This window comes from Rutidosis leptorrhynchoides, chromosome 11 (assembly GCF_046630445.1).
Source record: "Rutidosis leptorrhynchoides isolate AG116_Rl617_1_P2 chromosome 11, CSIRO_AGI_Rlap_v1, whole genome shotgun sequence".
NCBI classification, from domain to species: domain Eukaryota; kingdom Viridiplantae; phylum Streptophyta; class Magnoliopsida; order Asterales; family Asteraceae; genus Rutidosis; species Rutidosis leptorrhynchoides.
In genome coordinates, this window is record NC_092343.1 from 299,046,444 (window position 1) to 299,063,127 (window position 16,684).

General features: G+C 36.5%; 1 protein-coding gene and 1 long non-coding RNA gene across 3 annotated transcripts; both read right to left on the bottom strand.

Annotated features, from left to right (window-relative positions):
• Positions 1-6,013: 6,013 nt before the first annotated feature.
• Positions 6,014-6,378, bottom strand: LOC139875604 (uncharacterized mitochondrial protein AtMg00810-like). The gene is made up of 2 exons (XM_071862930.1): positions 6,153-6,378; positions 6,014-6,105 (listed from the first exon to the last, which is right to left on the bottom strand). The coding sequence occupies exons 1-2, from the start codon at positions 6,376-6,378 to the stop codon at positions 6,014-6,016; spliced, it is 318 nt and encodes a 105-aa protein (XP_071719031.1).
• Positions 6,379-10,013: 3,635 nt separating this feature from the next.
• Positions 10,014-12,187, bottom strand: LOC139877789 (uncharacterized). 2 transcript variants are annotated; one of them, XR_011768775.1, is made up of 5 exons: positions 11,974-12,187; positions 11,543-11,794; positions 11,071-11,238; positions 10,816-10,975; positions 10,014-10,292 (listed from the first exon to the last, which is right to left on the bottom strand). It is a non-coding gene; the product is annotated as an uncharacterized lncRNA (long non-coding RNA). The 2 variants fall into 2 exon arrangements; XR_011768774.1 differs by having other exon boundaries at positions 11,543-12,187.
• Between the last annotated feature and the right edge of the window lie 4,497 nt (positions 12,188-16,684).

Sequence of the window (16,684 nt, forward strand, 5' to 3'; positions counted from 1 at the left end):
TCCGATCTTGATAGAATCCGGGACGAGTTGCACCATTTGCAACAAGGTTCAATGGACTTGGTCACACTCAAGTCTACCTTTTTGGCAAAAACTCGTTTTTGTCCGGAATATGTGGGTGACGATCACAAGTTAATGAAAGATTTCTACCGTACTTTGAATGATGAGTACAAGGGCAAGATTAGTCGGGGTATGGCTAAGTCGTTTGATGAATTGTTTGAGTTGGCTCGGGGTTTTGAGCCGGAGGTTCCAAGAAAGAGCGATTTCACGTTTTCCAAAAGAAAGTTTGAAGGTTTTAGTTACTCTAACTCTTCAAACAAGAAGAACAAGAACAAGAAGGGTTCCGAAAGTGTCAATAGCGTGAAGAAGGGCGCTACCGGTGGTTTTTCTTATACATGCTACAATTGTGGGCAACCGGGTCATATGGCTCGTGAATGTCCGAAACCATTTTCCGGAAACAAAATCACTTGTTTTAATTGTGGAAAAGAAGGGCATAAGAAGCCGGAGTGTCCCGATTTGCGAAACGATAATGTGAAGCGATTAGAGAAGGCGGCGGGTACGGCTAGGGGTCGCAATTACTTGATGACCAATGATGAAGCCAAACAATCGAACGAAGTTGTCTCAGGTACTTTCATGGTTAATTCTAATCCGGCAAGGATTCTTTTCGATAGCGTTGCAAATTTGTCGTTTGTGTCTCCTAAATTTGTGCCAAAACTTGATAGACCGTTAGCTAAGTTAAGTCGTCCGGTAGAAGTCGAAATAGCGGACGGCAAGACGGTGCTAGTGGTTGATGTGTGTAAGAATTGTGACGTTGTTTTTGGTGCCGAAAACTTTAAAATTGATCTCATTCCGATGACTTTGGGCGACTTTGATATTGTTGTGGGTATGGATTGGCTCGATTGTAATAGAGCCAATATTGCATGCCATGAAAAATTTATTCGTGTGAAGACCCCAAGTGGGGGAGAGTTAATTATTCACGGTGATAAGCGTAGAAGACTTGTGCCGATATGCACTTTTGCACGGGCACGTCGTTTCCTTGTTAGTGGTGGCATGGCTTTTCTTGCCCATGTTGTTGATACTCGTGATGAGCCACCACCCATTCGTGAAATTCCGGTTGTTAGTGAATTCGAAGACGTTTTTCCAGACGAGTTACCAGGTGTTCCGGCGGAAAGACAAGTTGAATTTCGCATTGAGTTGGTTCCGGGAGCTATTCCCATTGCTAAAACTCCTTATCGTTTAGCGCCGACGGAAATGCAAGAGTTTTTAAATCAAACCCAAGTGTTACTTGAGAAGGGTTTTATTCGACCGAGTGCTTCGCCATGGGGCGCTCCGGTTTTATTCGTGAAAAAGAAGGATGGTAGTATGAGGATGTGCATCGATTATCGGGAGTTAAATAAGGTGACAATCAAAAATCGTTATCCATTGCCTCGGATTGATGATTTGTTTGACCAACTCCAAGGTGCGACATATTTCTCAAAGATTGACCTACGGTCCGGCTATCACCAAATGCGGGTCCGTGAGGAAGATATTGAGAAAACAGCTTTTCGAACGTGTTATGGGCATTTTGAGTTTGTAGTTATGCCTTTTGGTCTTACGAATGCACCGGCGACATTCATGGATCTTATGAACCGAGTGTGCCAACCTATGTTGGACAAGTCGGTAATTGTGTTCATTGACGACATACTTGTCTACTCAAAAAGTATGGACGAACATGAACATCATTTGCCTGAAGTATTGAAGACGTTACGAAAGGAGAAGTTGTATGCTAAGTTCTCCAAATGTGAATTTTGGCTAAGGGAGGTTCAATTCCTTGGCCATATTGTGAACAAACACGGTATTCAAGTGGATCCGGGGAAGATAGAGACGGTGAAGAGTTGGAGATAACCGACTACGCCTACGGAGGTCCGAAGTTTTCTCGGATTGGCCGGTTATTATCGTTGGTTTATCCAAGACTTTTCTAAGATCGCTTCTTCGTTGATGAAATTGACGAGGAAGAATGCGAGATTTAATTGGGAGAACGAGAAAGAAATTGCTTTTCAGTTGTTAAAAGAGAAGTTGTGTCAAGCTCTGGTGTTAGTGTTGCCGGAAGGAGTGGAAGACATGACGGTTTATTGTGATGCATCGTTAAATGGGCTCGGGTGTGTTCTAATGCAAAGAGGTAAAGTCATCGCTTATGCCTTTCGACAATTGAAGGAACACGAATTGAGATATCCGGCTCATGATCTTGAGTTGGCGGCGGTTGTGCATGCGTTGAAAATTTGGCGCCATTACTTGTATGGTGTCAAGTGTACGATTTATTCGGATCATAAGAGTTTGAAACATCTCTTTAATCAACGAGATATGAATTATCGTCAACGTAGGTGGATGGATGTGGTGAAAGATTATGATTGTGAGATACTTTATCATCCGGGTAAGGCGAATGTTGTCGCGGATGCGTTGAGTCGAAAGAGTCAACATCCGGCGATAAAAGTGGGATCGTTACGTTTGATTATTTCCAACGATTTTCTTGAGAAGCTTGGCGAGATTCAAATAGAGGCTTACGTTCACAACAAACATGTGGAACGAATCGTGGGCCAATTGGAGTTCATTACTATGGGCCCGCGTAGTTTGTTGTCTTTTTAAGGAAGGGTGTGGGTGCCTAAGATGGGCGACTACTGACGGGTGCTACTTGATGAAGCACATAAGTCAAAATATTCCATTCATCCGGGCGCGACGAAAATGTATCATGATTTGAGGAAGGATTATTGGTGGCCGGGCATGAAACGTGATGTTGTAAAATATGTGGAACAATGTGTTACTTGTTTGCAAGTAAAGGCCGAGCACCAAAAGCCGTATGGTAAATTGCAACCGTTAGAAATCCCGAAATGGAAATGGGAGCACATTACCATGCATTTCATTACAAAGTTACCTAAGACGGCGAGGATCCAATTTGATACAATTTGGATGATAGTGGATCGTTTGCCCAAAAGTGCTTTGTTTCTTCCCATTAAAGAAGCGATATCGTCGGAGGCCTTGGCTAAGTTGTTTATCAAGGAAGTGGTCTCGCGACATGGGTTCCTATATCTATTATTTCGGATCGAGATACCCGTTTCACATCTCGATTTTGAGAAAAGTTTCATGAGGATATGGGTACGTAATTAAAGTTGAGCACGGCGTATCATCCTCAAACGGATAGTCAAACCGAGCGTACAAATCAAACTTTGGAAGATATGTTACGTGCATGCATTATTGATTTTGGTGGTAGTTTGGATGAGCACTTGCCTTTGGTGGAATTCTCGTACAATAATAGTTATCATACTAGTATCGGGATGCCACCTTATGAGATGCTTTATGGGCGAAGATGTCGAACTCCAATTTTTTGGGGTGAAGTGGGTCAAAGGGAAATCGGGAGTACCGATTTGGTTTTGGAGACGAATAGCAAGATTGATATTATTCGGGACCATTTGAAGAAGGCTCAAGATAGACAAAAGTCGTATGCCGATAAACGTAGACGAACGATCGAATTTCAAGAAGGTGATATGGTGATGCTTAAGGTTTCGCCATGGAAGGGTATTATTCGATTTCGAAAACGGGGAAAGTTAGCTCCTCGGTTTATTGGGCCATTCAAGGTTTTAGCTCGTATTGGTGAAGTTGCGTATCGTTTGGAATTACCCGAAGAGCTTGCGGGGATCCATAACACGTTTCATGTTTCCCATCTCCGTAAGTGTCTTGCGGATGATTCTTCATGGATGCCATTAGACGAAATCGAGCTAAACAACAAGTTAGAATATGTCGAGGAACCGATTGCTATCCTTGATGAGAAGGTGAAAATGTTGCGTAACAAGGAGGTGAGAACTTTTAAGGTTCAATGGCGTCGGAGTAAAGGTTCCGAGTTTACATGGGAACCCGAAGAATTCGTGTTGGTTTATCTTCCCTCTTGTCATGCGGCTTGGATTGCGAGGACGCAATTCGAATAAGTGGGGGAGAGTTGTAAGACCCAAATATTATCCTTGTATATAAACGAAGTTACGATACTCGAAGCGGGGTTTTGTTGTATATATTTTAAAACATGGAAGAATTCTGAACTGAGGGAGTCGCGCGCCGCGTGGCTATATGGCGCACCGCGCTATCTGTCTGCGCCAGATTCCCCTTTTCTTTTTAATTAGATATTTTGAGGGCATTTTGGTAAAATCACTTTGGGGTCCGAATTTAATGCCTTAGATCAGTTTTGGGAGCTCATTCACTCCATTCACAACCACCTTATCTTCTCCAATTCAATTCTAGTGAGAGAGTGCATTTCTTGATTGAGAAAGCTTCATTAAAGGGTAAAGGAGGTTGAATCGGGTCTTAGTGCGAGTTCTAAAGTCGTTCATCTAGTCGCTAGCTACGTAGTGATTGTGTTGGTAAGTTCTAAAACCTAGATTCTTACTTTAATTGCATTAAGGGTTAGGGTTTGGGTTAGTGATGCACACAAAACCCACTTGCTAGTAATTTGGGGGTTTTTGGGTGAAATTGGGTCATGAAGACTCAAAGATGACCAATTAGGGTTTTCAAGTATTAAATTATGTTTATGAACTTAAATTGGTTAGTTAAAGTACTAGAACACTTTAATGATATGTAAATGGGTGTTAATTGGGTATGATGACCCAAATGGGTGTGTTGACCTTGAAATGGGTCAAATGAGTCTTTAATGACCTAAGTGGCCTTGCATGTGTGGAAATGAGTTAACTTTGTGATTTAAAAGTGTTTTAAACCCATCTTGGTTAATGATTAGGGTTTTGGTGTGTGTTGACCCAAAATTAGGGTTAAGGGTTCAAATGGGTTGAAATTGCACCTTGGGTCAAAATGGCTTTGGAATGGTGAAAGGATCGGTTGACCAACTTGAGTTTGCATTTGATAATATGTATAATATGATAGGCGCATTACATTGAGGTCTTGCAAGCTCGGGTAACTTTTCACAAGAGTTTTGAGGTGAGTGGAATAATTATATGCATAGGTATATAATGTATCCATTTGTTGTAGCGTGAAATGTGAAGTGTCGAGGTGTTAAGACACCACGTCTCACGTAAAGAGTGTAGCATCGAGGTGTTAAGATACCACTCGGGGTGAAGCATCGAGGTGTTAAGATGCCACCTAGGAGTGTAGTGTCGAGGTGTTAAGACACCACTCCGTAAATTAATGAGTGAAGCATCGAGGTGTTAAGATGCCACTCGGGGTGAAGTGCCGAGGTGTTAAGGTGCCATCCTAGGGGTTAGTGGTGCGAGGTGTTAAGTGCCCTAACGGATGTTGTGAACACCGATGGCGTTTTTGCAAGCGCCGTTCCCTTGTACTATTGGTTAACCATGGTTATTTGTATTGTAAGCATATTATATTATTCGAGTTATATTTATATGCGGTTGTTATGCTAGTTTGTGGTATTGGGGAATTATAGCTTGTTATTGTGACGATAAGCTAATTGTGTTTGCTAGCATGTTTGCGGTATTGTGTAAGTGTATGCAAGTAGGTATATTTATATATGTATTCGTATAATTATTGCATTCACTAAGCTTTGCTTACCCTCTCGTTGTTTACCTTTTTATAGGTTCAGTTGTGGACAAGGGTAAGGGCATTACCTTGGATTAGAGATCCCGCTTCGTTAGGGGACGCTTTTGGATGTGTGGACTTTTGGGAGTTTGACTGAGACGTGGGTAGTTTAATCCCAAACGCCATGCTCATAGTGTAGTTTGGTACTTAAACTTTTTGGTGGTCGAAACTCATAAATTGTATTAAACTTGTATTTTGGGTCGTGTGCGCCCCGCTTGTAAAACGTCATTTTTATGTTTGAATCGTGATAGTTTTACATATTTGAATGTGTGGTTAAAAGCGTGTCGTCTAAAAATGTCGGGAACTAATCGATCTTTTTCGCATTTGAAACTTTCCGGATAGGCCTGAATGGCGCGCCGCGCCACTTCACTGTACAGCAAATTTTTTTTTATTTTGTATTTTCACGTGGTTTGGTCGCGGGTTGGTTTGGGTTGTTACATGTTGACACAGTATTCTACTTCTTACTGGTCCAGCTGACTAGCCTTCCATCCAACAACTGGAAACCACCGGTTGTGCTTTTCCTCTCTATTTTACAACCTGTAAAGTCTGCATCTAAATAACCTATTAGATTAAAATCATAATCTTTGGGATACCAGAGATGACGTTAAGGCTATCCTTTAGATACCTAAATATCCTTTTAACTGCCAGCACGTGTGACTCTTTAGGATCAACTTGATATTTGGCACACAGACATGTGGAAAACATGATATCTAGTCTGCTGGCTGTCAGATAAAGTTGGGAACCAATCATACCTCTATATTCAGTGATATTGAATGGGTTCCCATTAGGATCATCATCCCTTTTGATGGTTGCCTGCATGGGAGTCCCTATATCTTTTAGACATGTCATTCAAATTTATTTAACATATCATTTATATATTTATCTTGACTTATAAAAATACCATCATCAAGTTGTTTGATTTGCAATCCAAGAAAGTATCATAAATCTCTTTGTAAACTTATTTCATATGTCTGAGGCATAAGCTTTGAAAAATCTTGACAATGTCTTTCATTTGTAGAGCCATAAATTATATCATTCACATACATTTGTATCAGCAAGATATCACCATCAACTTCTTTTGAAAACAGAGTAGTGTCAATTGTTCTAATTTTAAAGTTTAAACTAGTGAGATACACATGAAGTGTCTCATACCATGCTCTAGGGGCTTGTTTAAAGCCATAAAGAGCTTTGCCTAGTTTATAGACATGGTTTAGATATTTATTGCTTTGAAACCTGAAGGATGCTTGACATATACTTCTTATTGCTATTGCAGCTTTCCATTCAGAAAAGCAGATTTAACATCCATCTGGAATACTTTAAAGCTCTTGTGTGCAGCAAATGCTAGGAACAGCCTGATAGCTTCCATTCTGGCTACTTGTGCATATGTCTCTCCATAATCCAAACCTTCCTCTTTTATGTATCCTTGGCCCACCAATCTGGCCTTATTTCTTATTACAAGCCCATCTTCATCCATATTGTTCTTAAAAACCCACTTGGTACCAATAACCTTTTTGGTTTTATCCTCTGGTTCAGGAACTAGAGTCCAAACTTTGCTTCTGTCAAACTAAGAGAGCTCTTCTTGAATAGATCATCCCCTGGATCTTTTGGGGCATCTTCTACCTTTTGTTGGTTCAACTTTAGATATAAAATTCACATGCAAGCAAAAGTTACAAGTTGCATGTGTTCTTGTCTTTACTCTACTAGCCAGATTTCCAATGATTTGTTCAATTGGATACTCCTTGGTTCATCTAATGTTAACCACTGGTTCAATATATGGTGAGCACACATCATTCGGTCTTGTTGACACAGCTTGATGTATAGCAATTTGTAACGACCCTACTTTTTCCGTTAATCATTCTGTTAATCTTTAAACGTCCATTACTTGACTTATAAGTGACTAATGATGTTAATATAATTTTATAGTTATAATTAGGTATAAATATTATTTATAATATTTATGTGACAATTTGAAATTTTAAGAATTCATATTGTTAGTTAATTAACCATAATGACCGTAAACTGACTTTTGAGTCACGATTGAAAGAGGTAATATTTTTATATTATTATTTATTAATAAATATTATTTTTAATATTTATTAGAGATTAAGTGTATTTTTAAGAATTCTAATTCTTAATTTATTTAATTGAAACCTGACAGCCGTTAGAGACTGTTAGTGGTTTGACTCTTCCGAGACCGTTAATTTTTAGGATTCCCAATACTTTTAAGGACATTCTTATGCCATTCTCATTCATAATTATCATTTGTAATAATTTATTTATCTTTGTGCTATTATTAGTACACCGTTTAAGAATTTAATCGTTATCGTGTACCGTAAAAATCACCGAAACACGCAGGAGTTGCGTGTAATCTTTAGTGGCCAAAATATGAGAAACCAAACTTTCGGGAACCCCTTTTTAGCCTCCCAAATTTTTGGCCCCAGTGGGACGGGGTGTTGTGCATTATTTTGTAACTTTGTTTAACTAGTTGATTAAATTAGGTTAGACCTCATAATCTCTAATTAAAAAAAAATGCATTCTTTTCTTCCTCCTTTTTTTTAGGCCGTGAGCAGCTCCATCACCCACCATATTCATCGTCATCTTCATCTTCAATAATCACCATCATCTTGTTATTTGATCGTTAAATAAACTACATATTCGGAACCTACGCGCGAAGAGCTACACATCTAACCGTGCAATTTCTTGATTTGGGTAAAATCATAAACCTTAGAATTTCTATATCTCTGATTTGATCTACTCTTATAGTGTAATCATGTCCAGTGCTCGAGTCGTTGTTTGTATGCATGATTTTAATCGTTAATTTGATCGTTTGAAGTTTAATTGTTAACTCACGAAATTATATGGTATGCTACTGATATCTATTACTTGTAATCTGTATGTAATATGTATGTGGTTGAATAGCACTCGGAAAATTAGTAAATTTTCATTAAGATATCGTTTAATTTCGATTTACGGATAAAAAGATATGACTATTTTTTGTGTTAAAATCCGTTCATGTAATTGGTATTCTGGAAAAGCACATTTTATTTTCAGGTCATGAAAGTGATTTAGTTGTACTCCTTGTGAAAAAATAATAAGTTTTCATTTAGATATCTCGTTAATTAGATTAGTGGGTCAAAAGTTATGAACAATTTAAATTATGCTTTTGTATGATTAAAGGTGAACATTTTGGCATGCTTAGTCACATTTATCTACTAATATGAGTTCATGAGGTTGTATGTATTGAAAAACCATTGAGTTTAGACTCAAGAATCGGGCCAATCCGAGTTTTCTTGAAACCTTTACAGTCGTTTAAAGTTTTGTATATTTTTGTAAAAGTGCTGTTTGATTTCTGAAAATTTATTGCGTGTGTTTGCAACTGCTGTGAATTGTTGGTTAAGAGTTAGAGTTTGATCTTTGGATATGTTTTTAAATTTCTGAGATACGATTTTAGCGCATATTTTAAGTCAAACGGACATGTACATATTTTTATAAAACTTCTAGAAATTTACTGCGCATTGTTTGTCAGTATAAATAATATTATCATTATATAAATTGCATGTATCGACTTGTAGGTTAGCGACATTGTTTATGAGAAATCATTTGGGTCAGACCTGACCCATTGACCATATTAACTATGACTTTGACCTTGGTTGACCACTTGGTCAAACCATTGACCATATGTGTACATGATTAATTGTATATATATGTATTATATATAAAAATAATAATTTTTTTATAAAATGCAAAGTGTACTAAGTTTGACTATGAATTTTGAACAACCCTTCTCAAACGAGATGATGGATTTGACTTATGTAGTTATGTTGACCGTCCTACCATGATACCTTGATTTGACTTTTATATAGCGCAAAGTAACATATAGTACATTATATTGACCATGCGCGCACTTTGACCATGTAGTTGACTCGTTGACTTTATTTGTGGACTTTTTATGTTGACTTTGAGTTGACCTCAGGGTTTGACTACTAGGTTTGACCTTTTACTTTGACCTTTGACTTTGACTTTTTATGTTGACTTTTGTTGACTTTTTGTGTTGACTTTTTGTGTCTGTCTCGAGCATTAAATATGTGTTACACTATGACCTGACCTAGTTTATTGGGCATATTCTAATCAACATGTTTAATTAGGTTGAAGTCTACGGTATACGTTACGTGTTACTAGAACTTATGAGTATTATTTTTGCAGAGCTTCAATGTGAGTTATATTCCCACCTTTTTAAATTCTTCAAATATTTTGGAATGAGAATACATGCTTTTTATTATTACATACTAGTTTATAACCCGCGATTTCGCGGGTTATTGAAATAAAAGAATATAAAACCTAGTTTTTGAGGTATCAGAAATGTATTAATGTACTGAATATAGTGGAACGAAAGATCATTGGGTTATAACAATGTTTGTAGATCAATCATAACTGTAATGAAAAGATTACATGTTTTAGCTAGTTATCCAGCCATTTTAACCCGTCATTAGTCCCAAAACTACTAACTACTCACCTATCATTTGGTGCAGGAAGAGCAACATCAACATATACATAATATTTACAAATATTGACACATTTGAGGTAAATGATCTACCATAATTCCTTCAAATCTAATGAGTCTAAATTGCCAACAATATATAAATTTTTTATAAACAAAAGGAATGTACTAGATGCTTATCATGGCTGCTTTTCTCGAAGATTTTCATACACCTCTTGATCAGCTTATCAACAAACTGTAAATGGAGCGATATAGCAATAAATTGAAATAAAACGTATTTTAATAACAAAAAATATATCACACCTTGTTTCATAATTTATAGTAAAAGATAAATCGATTTCATTTATTACACCTTGATAATGTAGAGTAAAAATATATCACACCTTGATAAATTTAAATAAAGACTTTCCCTACATTTCATTTATCACTCTAAAAGATAAACAATTAAAAACCCCAATGGGCAACTACTCTAAACTGATCTTAAAGGGATCCGTTTAAAATATCTCATTGCAGTATTCACATACATAATTCAATATGATATAAACCCATCATAACTATGAGAGGTTTTATTAAGCAACAGAACATAATATAGATTGGTTTTGCTTTTGTGAATTGATCGTAGTTGTGGAAGTTATAAATATATACCTTAAATATAAACATGCTGATGAACACAACAATATATTTAAGTTGATGATAATCAATTATTGTTCTCTTGATTAATTAAAGAAATGAAAACAATGAAGATGGTATGAACATACCTAATGTAAAGATGAAAACCAGGTCGACCCATATGGGTTGAACACTACTAAACGACCACCTGTGATGAACAAAGCGACCTAAAATCTGCCATCTTTTAATATGATGGAGTAATTATTTCCATAGAATTTTTAAGCAAATAACTTGATAAGTACAAACTGGCTGCATGATAACATGATAAATGTTAATCTGATAAAAGACAACATAATAACATGATAAATGTCAATGTGATAAAGTACAAAAGACAACGTAATAACCTTGGTGTTTGGACTGGTATCTATCTCATTATCTTCATGAAAATTATGAAACCTAGTACACAGTTGTTCGCCCAAATAGTCTAACCGATTTTACAAAGGTGGATGCTTAACTCGATTTCATCTACCCACACTCGAAGTAACTGCAGAATCATCATATGTGAAACTCATCTGCATCATGTAAATGAAAATGAAATAAGTTACCCAAATTCACATTCATTAGCAATGGCATTTGAACAACCTATTAGCAAATTATCGAACTCTTTGTTGTCAAATTCGAAACTAAATCAAGACTCATATAGAGATTTCACAAATCACCAACTGAATCGAAAAAACTTAAATAAGATCTTAAACCATTTATATAGTACAAATTAAATAGAAAACATGATTTAAATTCACATGTGTCAGATAGAAGTTACTATCAAGATTGTTGACCATCTTTTTTATCAACAATGTTGGACGTAGAGAGACTTACTCAAAAGTGGAAGTACATTGAAAACCCGTCGTTTTCAACTTTGCGAATGTAATTTTGCAATTTAGAACGGGCGCAGCTGCAACCACTTTTTTAGTGAACGTCCCTGACAAATCGAATCCAAATATCACTTCCAATTATGAACTCTTAAATCGAACATTAAAAAAGAAAATGCGTACCATTATCAAAAATCACATCATAGGTTCAATACGCGATTTGCAACTGATTTTATGCGAATCGATAACGTTCCATTCACTTATTCCATTAAAATCAAAAATCAAAATAATAATAAGAGGGAAAAAAAACCTAACTTTTGTTAATCGAAAAAATCATATGTTCACTCCATTCATAATATTCCATCTCAAATCGGTAATATAATAAGGAAAAAACCCTAATATGATATATCATATTATTGAAGATGAATGTTTACATACCTTAATTTTCAGAATTGGTTTCATCGAGAACTCTTATGTTCGGGTATTAAAATAACACGATTTTGATTCGACTAAATCTTTCATACATAGTGTTTTGAGATCTATAAATCTGTGCAATTATACTAATTGGATTTGTAGAGCCCTCCATGATTTTTCTTGTGATGAATGCTTCTTGATGTATCGCCAGAGAGAACATATCAAGTATGTATTTTCTTTTTAGTTTTTTATTTGTGATTAATTAATGGGAGCATTCAAATTGATCCCGTATTTTGATTGTGCAGCGGAATTTAGAGGGCATTTTTGTAACATACTAATTACTAATACAAATAGAAGAGAGACGCAAAGGTTGAGTGATCAAGATGATTAAGGGTTTAGATTGAAAAAGACTGCATCCAATGGTTAATTTTTTGCCATGTAAGCTATTTAAATGAATGATTAGCTAAAATCAATTTTGTTATTATTATATATATATATATATATATATATATATATATATATATATATATATATATATATATAAATATAATATAATATAGATAGAATATAGATAGATTGGACACAAGTGACAAATCATTATAAATTATTAATTGTGTGTTGAACAAAACTATTCCCTAATTTGGTAACTTTTAAGTACTGGCTTATGATGTTGGTAAAAGCGAATTCTATCGATAGATCTATCGGGTCTGACAGCCTCATTCTGTGCTAGTCGCACTAGTTTTTAACGGAATGTAAAGTACTTCGTAGAAGATACACATGTTCAGTGTATATTACATATTCAAGGGTAAATAAATTGAGACAAGTTAAGTTATCGAGTGCTCACGGAAGATGTAATAATCATTTTATATGTTTTTCAACGTTAAATCTTGTGGTCTAAAATAAGTCTTTATGTTTTCAAACATAAATTTTATGGTTTAAATTAAATATTGTTTGCAATATTAAACCTGTAACTCACCAACATTTTTGTTGATAGTTTACTCGCATGTTTTATTCTCAGGTTTATGATTGATTGCTTTCGCTGTGATTAGAGGTCTGCATATTGGAGTCGCATATTTTTAAAACATTACTTTTGCATTCAATTTTTATACATTATTTAATGTTATGGTTATTGTTGGCGTTTGAGTCAATGTATTTTAAATGTAGGTTTTATCTTTAAAACTTACTATTTACACTGGTTTCGATCAAGCTGTGGGACCCGAGATAACGTTGGTCGTCATTTGATTTATGACGGGACGTTTCACATTTGTGGAGTGCTGTGTTTCCTGTTGAGTATCAGCTATGCTTTCACAACCTTCACAACCAGTACCATTTTGATTCTGTTCAAGTTGTAAAACTTCAGTATAATCAACAGATCTTGTTGGCCTAGAGATTGATGACATAGAGTGATCTATTTCATCATTATAGAGTCTAGAAGCAAGAATTTGAGGAACTAATATGGCCAAAACGGACGGTTTTATTTGTGCGGTGTCGTTAGGTCGCAACTCGTCAGAATTAGCTATCAAAAGAGTAATAATGGTTTTATCATTTATATTTAGCTGGGTTCACCTAGCTATAACTCACCTACTTGTCTTCCTTTTAACGAGTAAGTGGTAAATATAACTCAGGTTCGTATTTTTGTATGTTTGCTCAGTAATGTGGGACAAAAGTGCCTATGTAGTTAACCCTAGTTGACAAGTGGTGATAGATCAAGATTAACTACTATTACTATAATATAATATAAAGATAAAGTTGGATAGGTATGAAGAATAAGGTTCTGATGGGGAGCTATCACAAGAGTTCAACTTCCTAGAATAAACACTAAACCTCAATCAACTGGGCTATGAACCTAACTGAATTGTCACTAAGAGTTTAGGTCTTGAAGATTTTGGCTAAGATGGATATCCCTACTCTCAACGTTAACCTTAGAAGGTTTAAACGACCTTATGGATAGAATCTTAGGTACATGAACAAAGTGGTATTATCCCTAAGAAAAGTCTCAGCTTTTCTTAATCCTAGTTAGTCTAACTAAAGCAATATTCCACCACTTAATACTAAGCTATGCCTAAACATTAACAGATGTGCAATCTTAGATATTCTAAGGTACTGCTAATTGGATTAGAGGTCTCTCCTTTGCGATCACTTCATCAACCCCGAATCATCTTACAACATCTCAAGAACGTTGCTTCTGACGCGAATCATGCTTTTGAGCAAGCCAGTGTTCACTGAACTCTATATTGCCTACTCTAATCACAACCTAAATGGGCAGCTCTTCTCTGACGAATAAATAGTTATTCGTACGTAGGTACTATATCCCTATTGTGATGTTAAGCACACATAACTACTTACCCGTATCCTAGGGTTGATCAGGTCCTAATACTAGGTTATAGCCACGTGAATAAGCGGAAAGGGTGATCCGTAAATTAAACTTCTAAACCGTCAAGGTTTCAGCATAACAGTAGCATAAGTTTCAGACAAAGTATTCAACATATAATAAACATTTGCAACGGATAGATAAGCATGCAAGATGAAAGCAACTTAAGATAACTTTATTAAATTAAGGAAAGCGTTCACCATTTACAGACGAGATCCGGACCATTACAAGTGATGACATCCTCTAGACTGCTCCTATTAAAATCTTCGGCGTTCGCCTCTGGGTACTTAGTTTTTCGCTGGGAGGTGAGAAGGTCTTGAAAGCTCTAGTGTGAGAAAGTGTATTGTAGTGAGAGAGTAAAGAGAGATGTGTTGAAAATGGATGCCAAAAATCCTTTAAATAGACTTGAAATTTGCCTGCAAACGGTTGGCAGGCCGTTTGGTAGGCCGTTCACAAGGGTCGTTCGCTAGACCAGCCCGTTTGCAGGGGCCGTTTAACTTGGGCGTGTGGCAGGCCATTTGCAAGCCAGGCAAACCATTTGGAAGGCCGTTTGGCAGGCCGTTTGGCTTGCCTGGTCAGCTGATTTTACTGGGTCGTAACTTGATTTCTTGTCTTTCACCGTTTTCTCTCTAGAATCTTCATTTTAGCTCCGATTCTCTTGATTCTTTTTGCATTGATTTCGTAATCATTTTACCTACAAATTTAACTGAAAAATCGATTATTTTGCCAACAAAGTTTTGAACTTTTATGCTTTTGGGACTTAATACCGGGGGTAAAAACGTGACTTTTTAGCCGATATCAAATATCCCACACTTAGACTTTGCTTGTCCTCAAGCAAACTTTCGAACTTTTAACACCGAAGATTTTTATTCGTAGCGATCAAGCGATCTTTGTTTCACAAGACGCAAAAGCGAAAACTCGGTCTTATTCTTTTTGTTATTCCCAAACCTTTTTTCCACAAGCATGAGAGGAGGTTACATAACTGAGGCTATCTTACTCGGGTCACTCAATTTACTAAAGTGTTTCGGGTGTTCTATAGTTCTAAGAAATGAAATCGCTCATAGCCAGTCATGTTCGCATTCTTTGTCATAGGCTTGATCAGGACTCAAATCTCCATCACTTATTTGAGAGAATTTTCAGTTATAGACTCAGCTTGTATCGTAAAGAGATGATGATTTAGAAGTTTTGGGGTGTGAAGGTTTGGATAGGTAGGAGTTCGTTTAAAGATTGATTTTGATAATCCTTTCAGCTTTTTATCGGGAATTTCGAAGTGAACATCCTTCTTTTTGACTGCCAGGAGTTCTTTTCTCGAATCTTTTCTGGTTCCGCTCCCTTTCTCAGAACCTTTATTTCTTTTCTCGAATCTTTTTTTTTTTGGCAAGCATCTTTGCTTTCTTCTTCGAGGTCTCCTTTTGTTGGCGGTCTCTTTGATGATTGACTTGGATGCTCGCATTTTATAAGATTTCTCGGAAGTGATGTTTTCGTCGGGATTTATTTCGTTATTTATGAAGGGAATGAAATGGAAAGGTAATGGAAGATGGAGTTGCGGTGGTTTGAAAATGGAAATGAAGGTATGTGGTGGGGGTGTTTTATCTTCACGAATAGCCGAGGTTTCTAACTTAATAGTCCTCACCAAAAGGTGTGATTCCGAAATGTAGATCAAGAGCAAGTTCTGATTCAGAGATGCTAACATCGGCGCACTCAACGGAAGTGTAGAGAAGCACTAAAAATGAGTGCTTGTTAAGCCTTATTTTGGGGTGCCTCTCATCAATTATAATGGGTCGAATTGAGCCTTTCGTCATGCAATGCTCTTTTGGAATATTCGGTTTGGTTTTTTGCAAAACGTTTTTAACCTTGTTTTACTCTTTTGTCTATTTTGTAAAAAAAACTTTTTGATCGTTTATAGAATTTTGTAATCCTAAGTGTTGTGTAGCACGAAAAATATTTAAATTTGTGAACAAATTTAGTTTTATAAACACTTGAGGATTTTACGAGAATCATTATGTGCAATATTTGCTATCCCACACTTTAAAATAACATTGTCCTCAATGTTAAGGATACGGTGTATCCCACACTTGGGTTTTGAAATAGGCGTTTTTGTTATTAAAAGTTTTTATTGGTGGGGTTGCTAATATCACACTTAGTGTTTAAAGTGGTATAGTATTTTGCGTATATTCTATTGAAAAAGTGGTGAAGACGTAGTACTCCCCTATGGTTGCAAGGTATGTATGGATGGTTGGCCGAATATGGTTTCTTGTGCCAGCGCCATTCTCGTTCAGTACATCCTTGCTCCAAGTCGTGCTTCCATATTGTACGATCTCGATCGTCGTTTGTTTGTGACGTTTTATGAAATGTCCCGTTCTT

Bases quoted from the DNA above. Each gene is read 5' to 3' on its own strand.
- LOC139875604 (XM_071862930.1), bottom strand. From the start codon at position 6,378: ATGCAGGCAACCATCAAAAGGGATGATGATCCTAATGGGAACCCATTC. The intron at 6,106-6,152 runs GTATCCCAAAGA...ATTTAGATGCAG, and splicing joins TAGCCTTAACGTCATCTCTG to ACTTTACAGGTTGTAAAATA.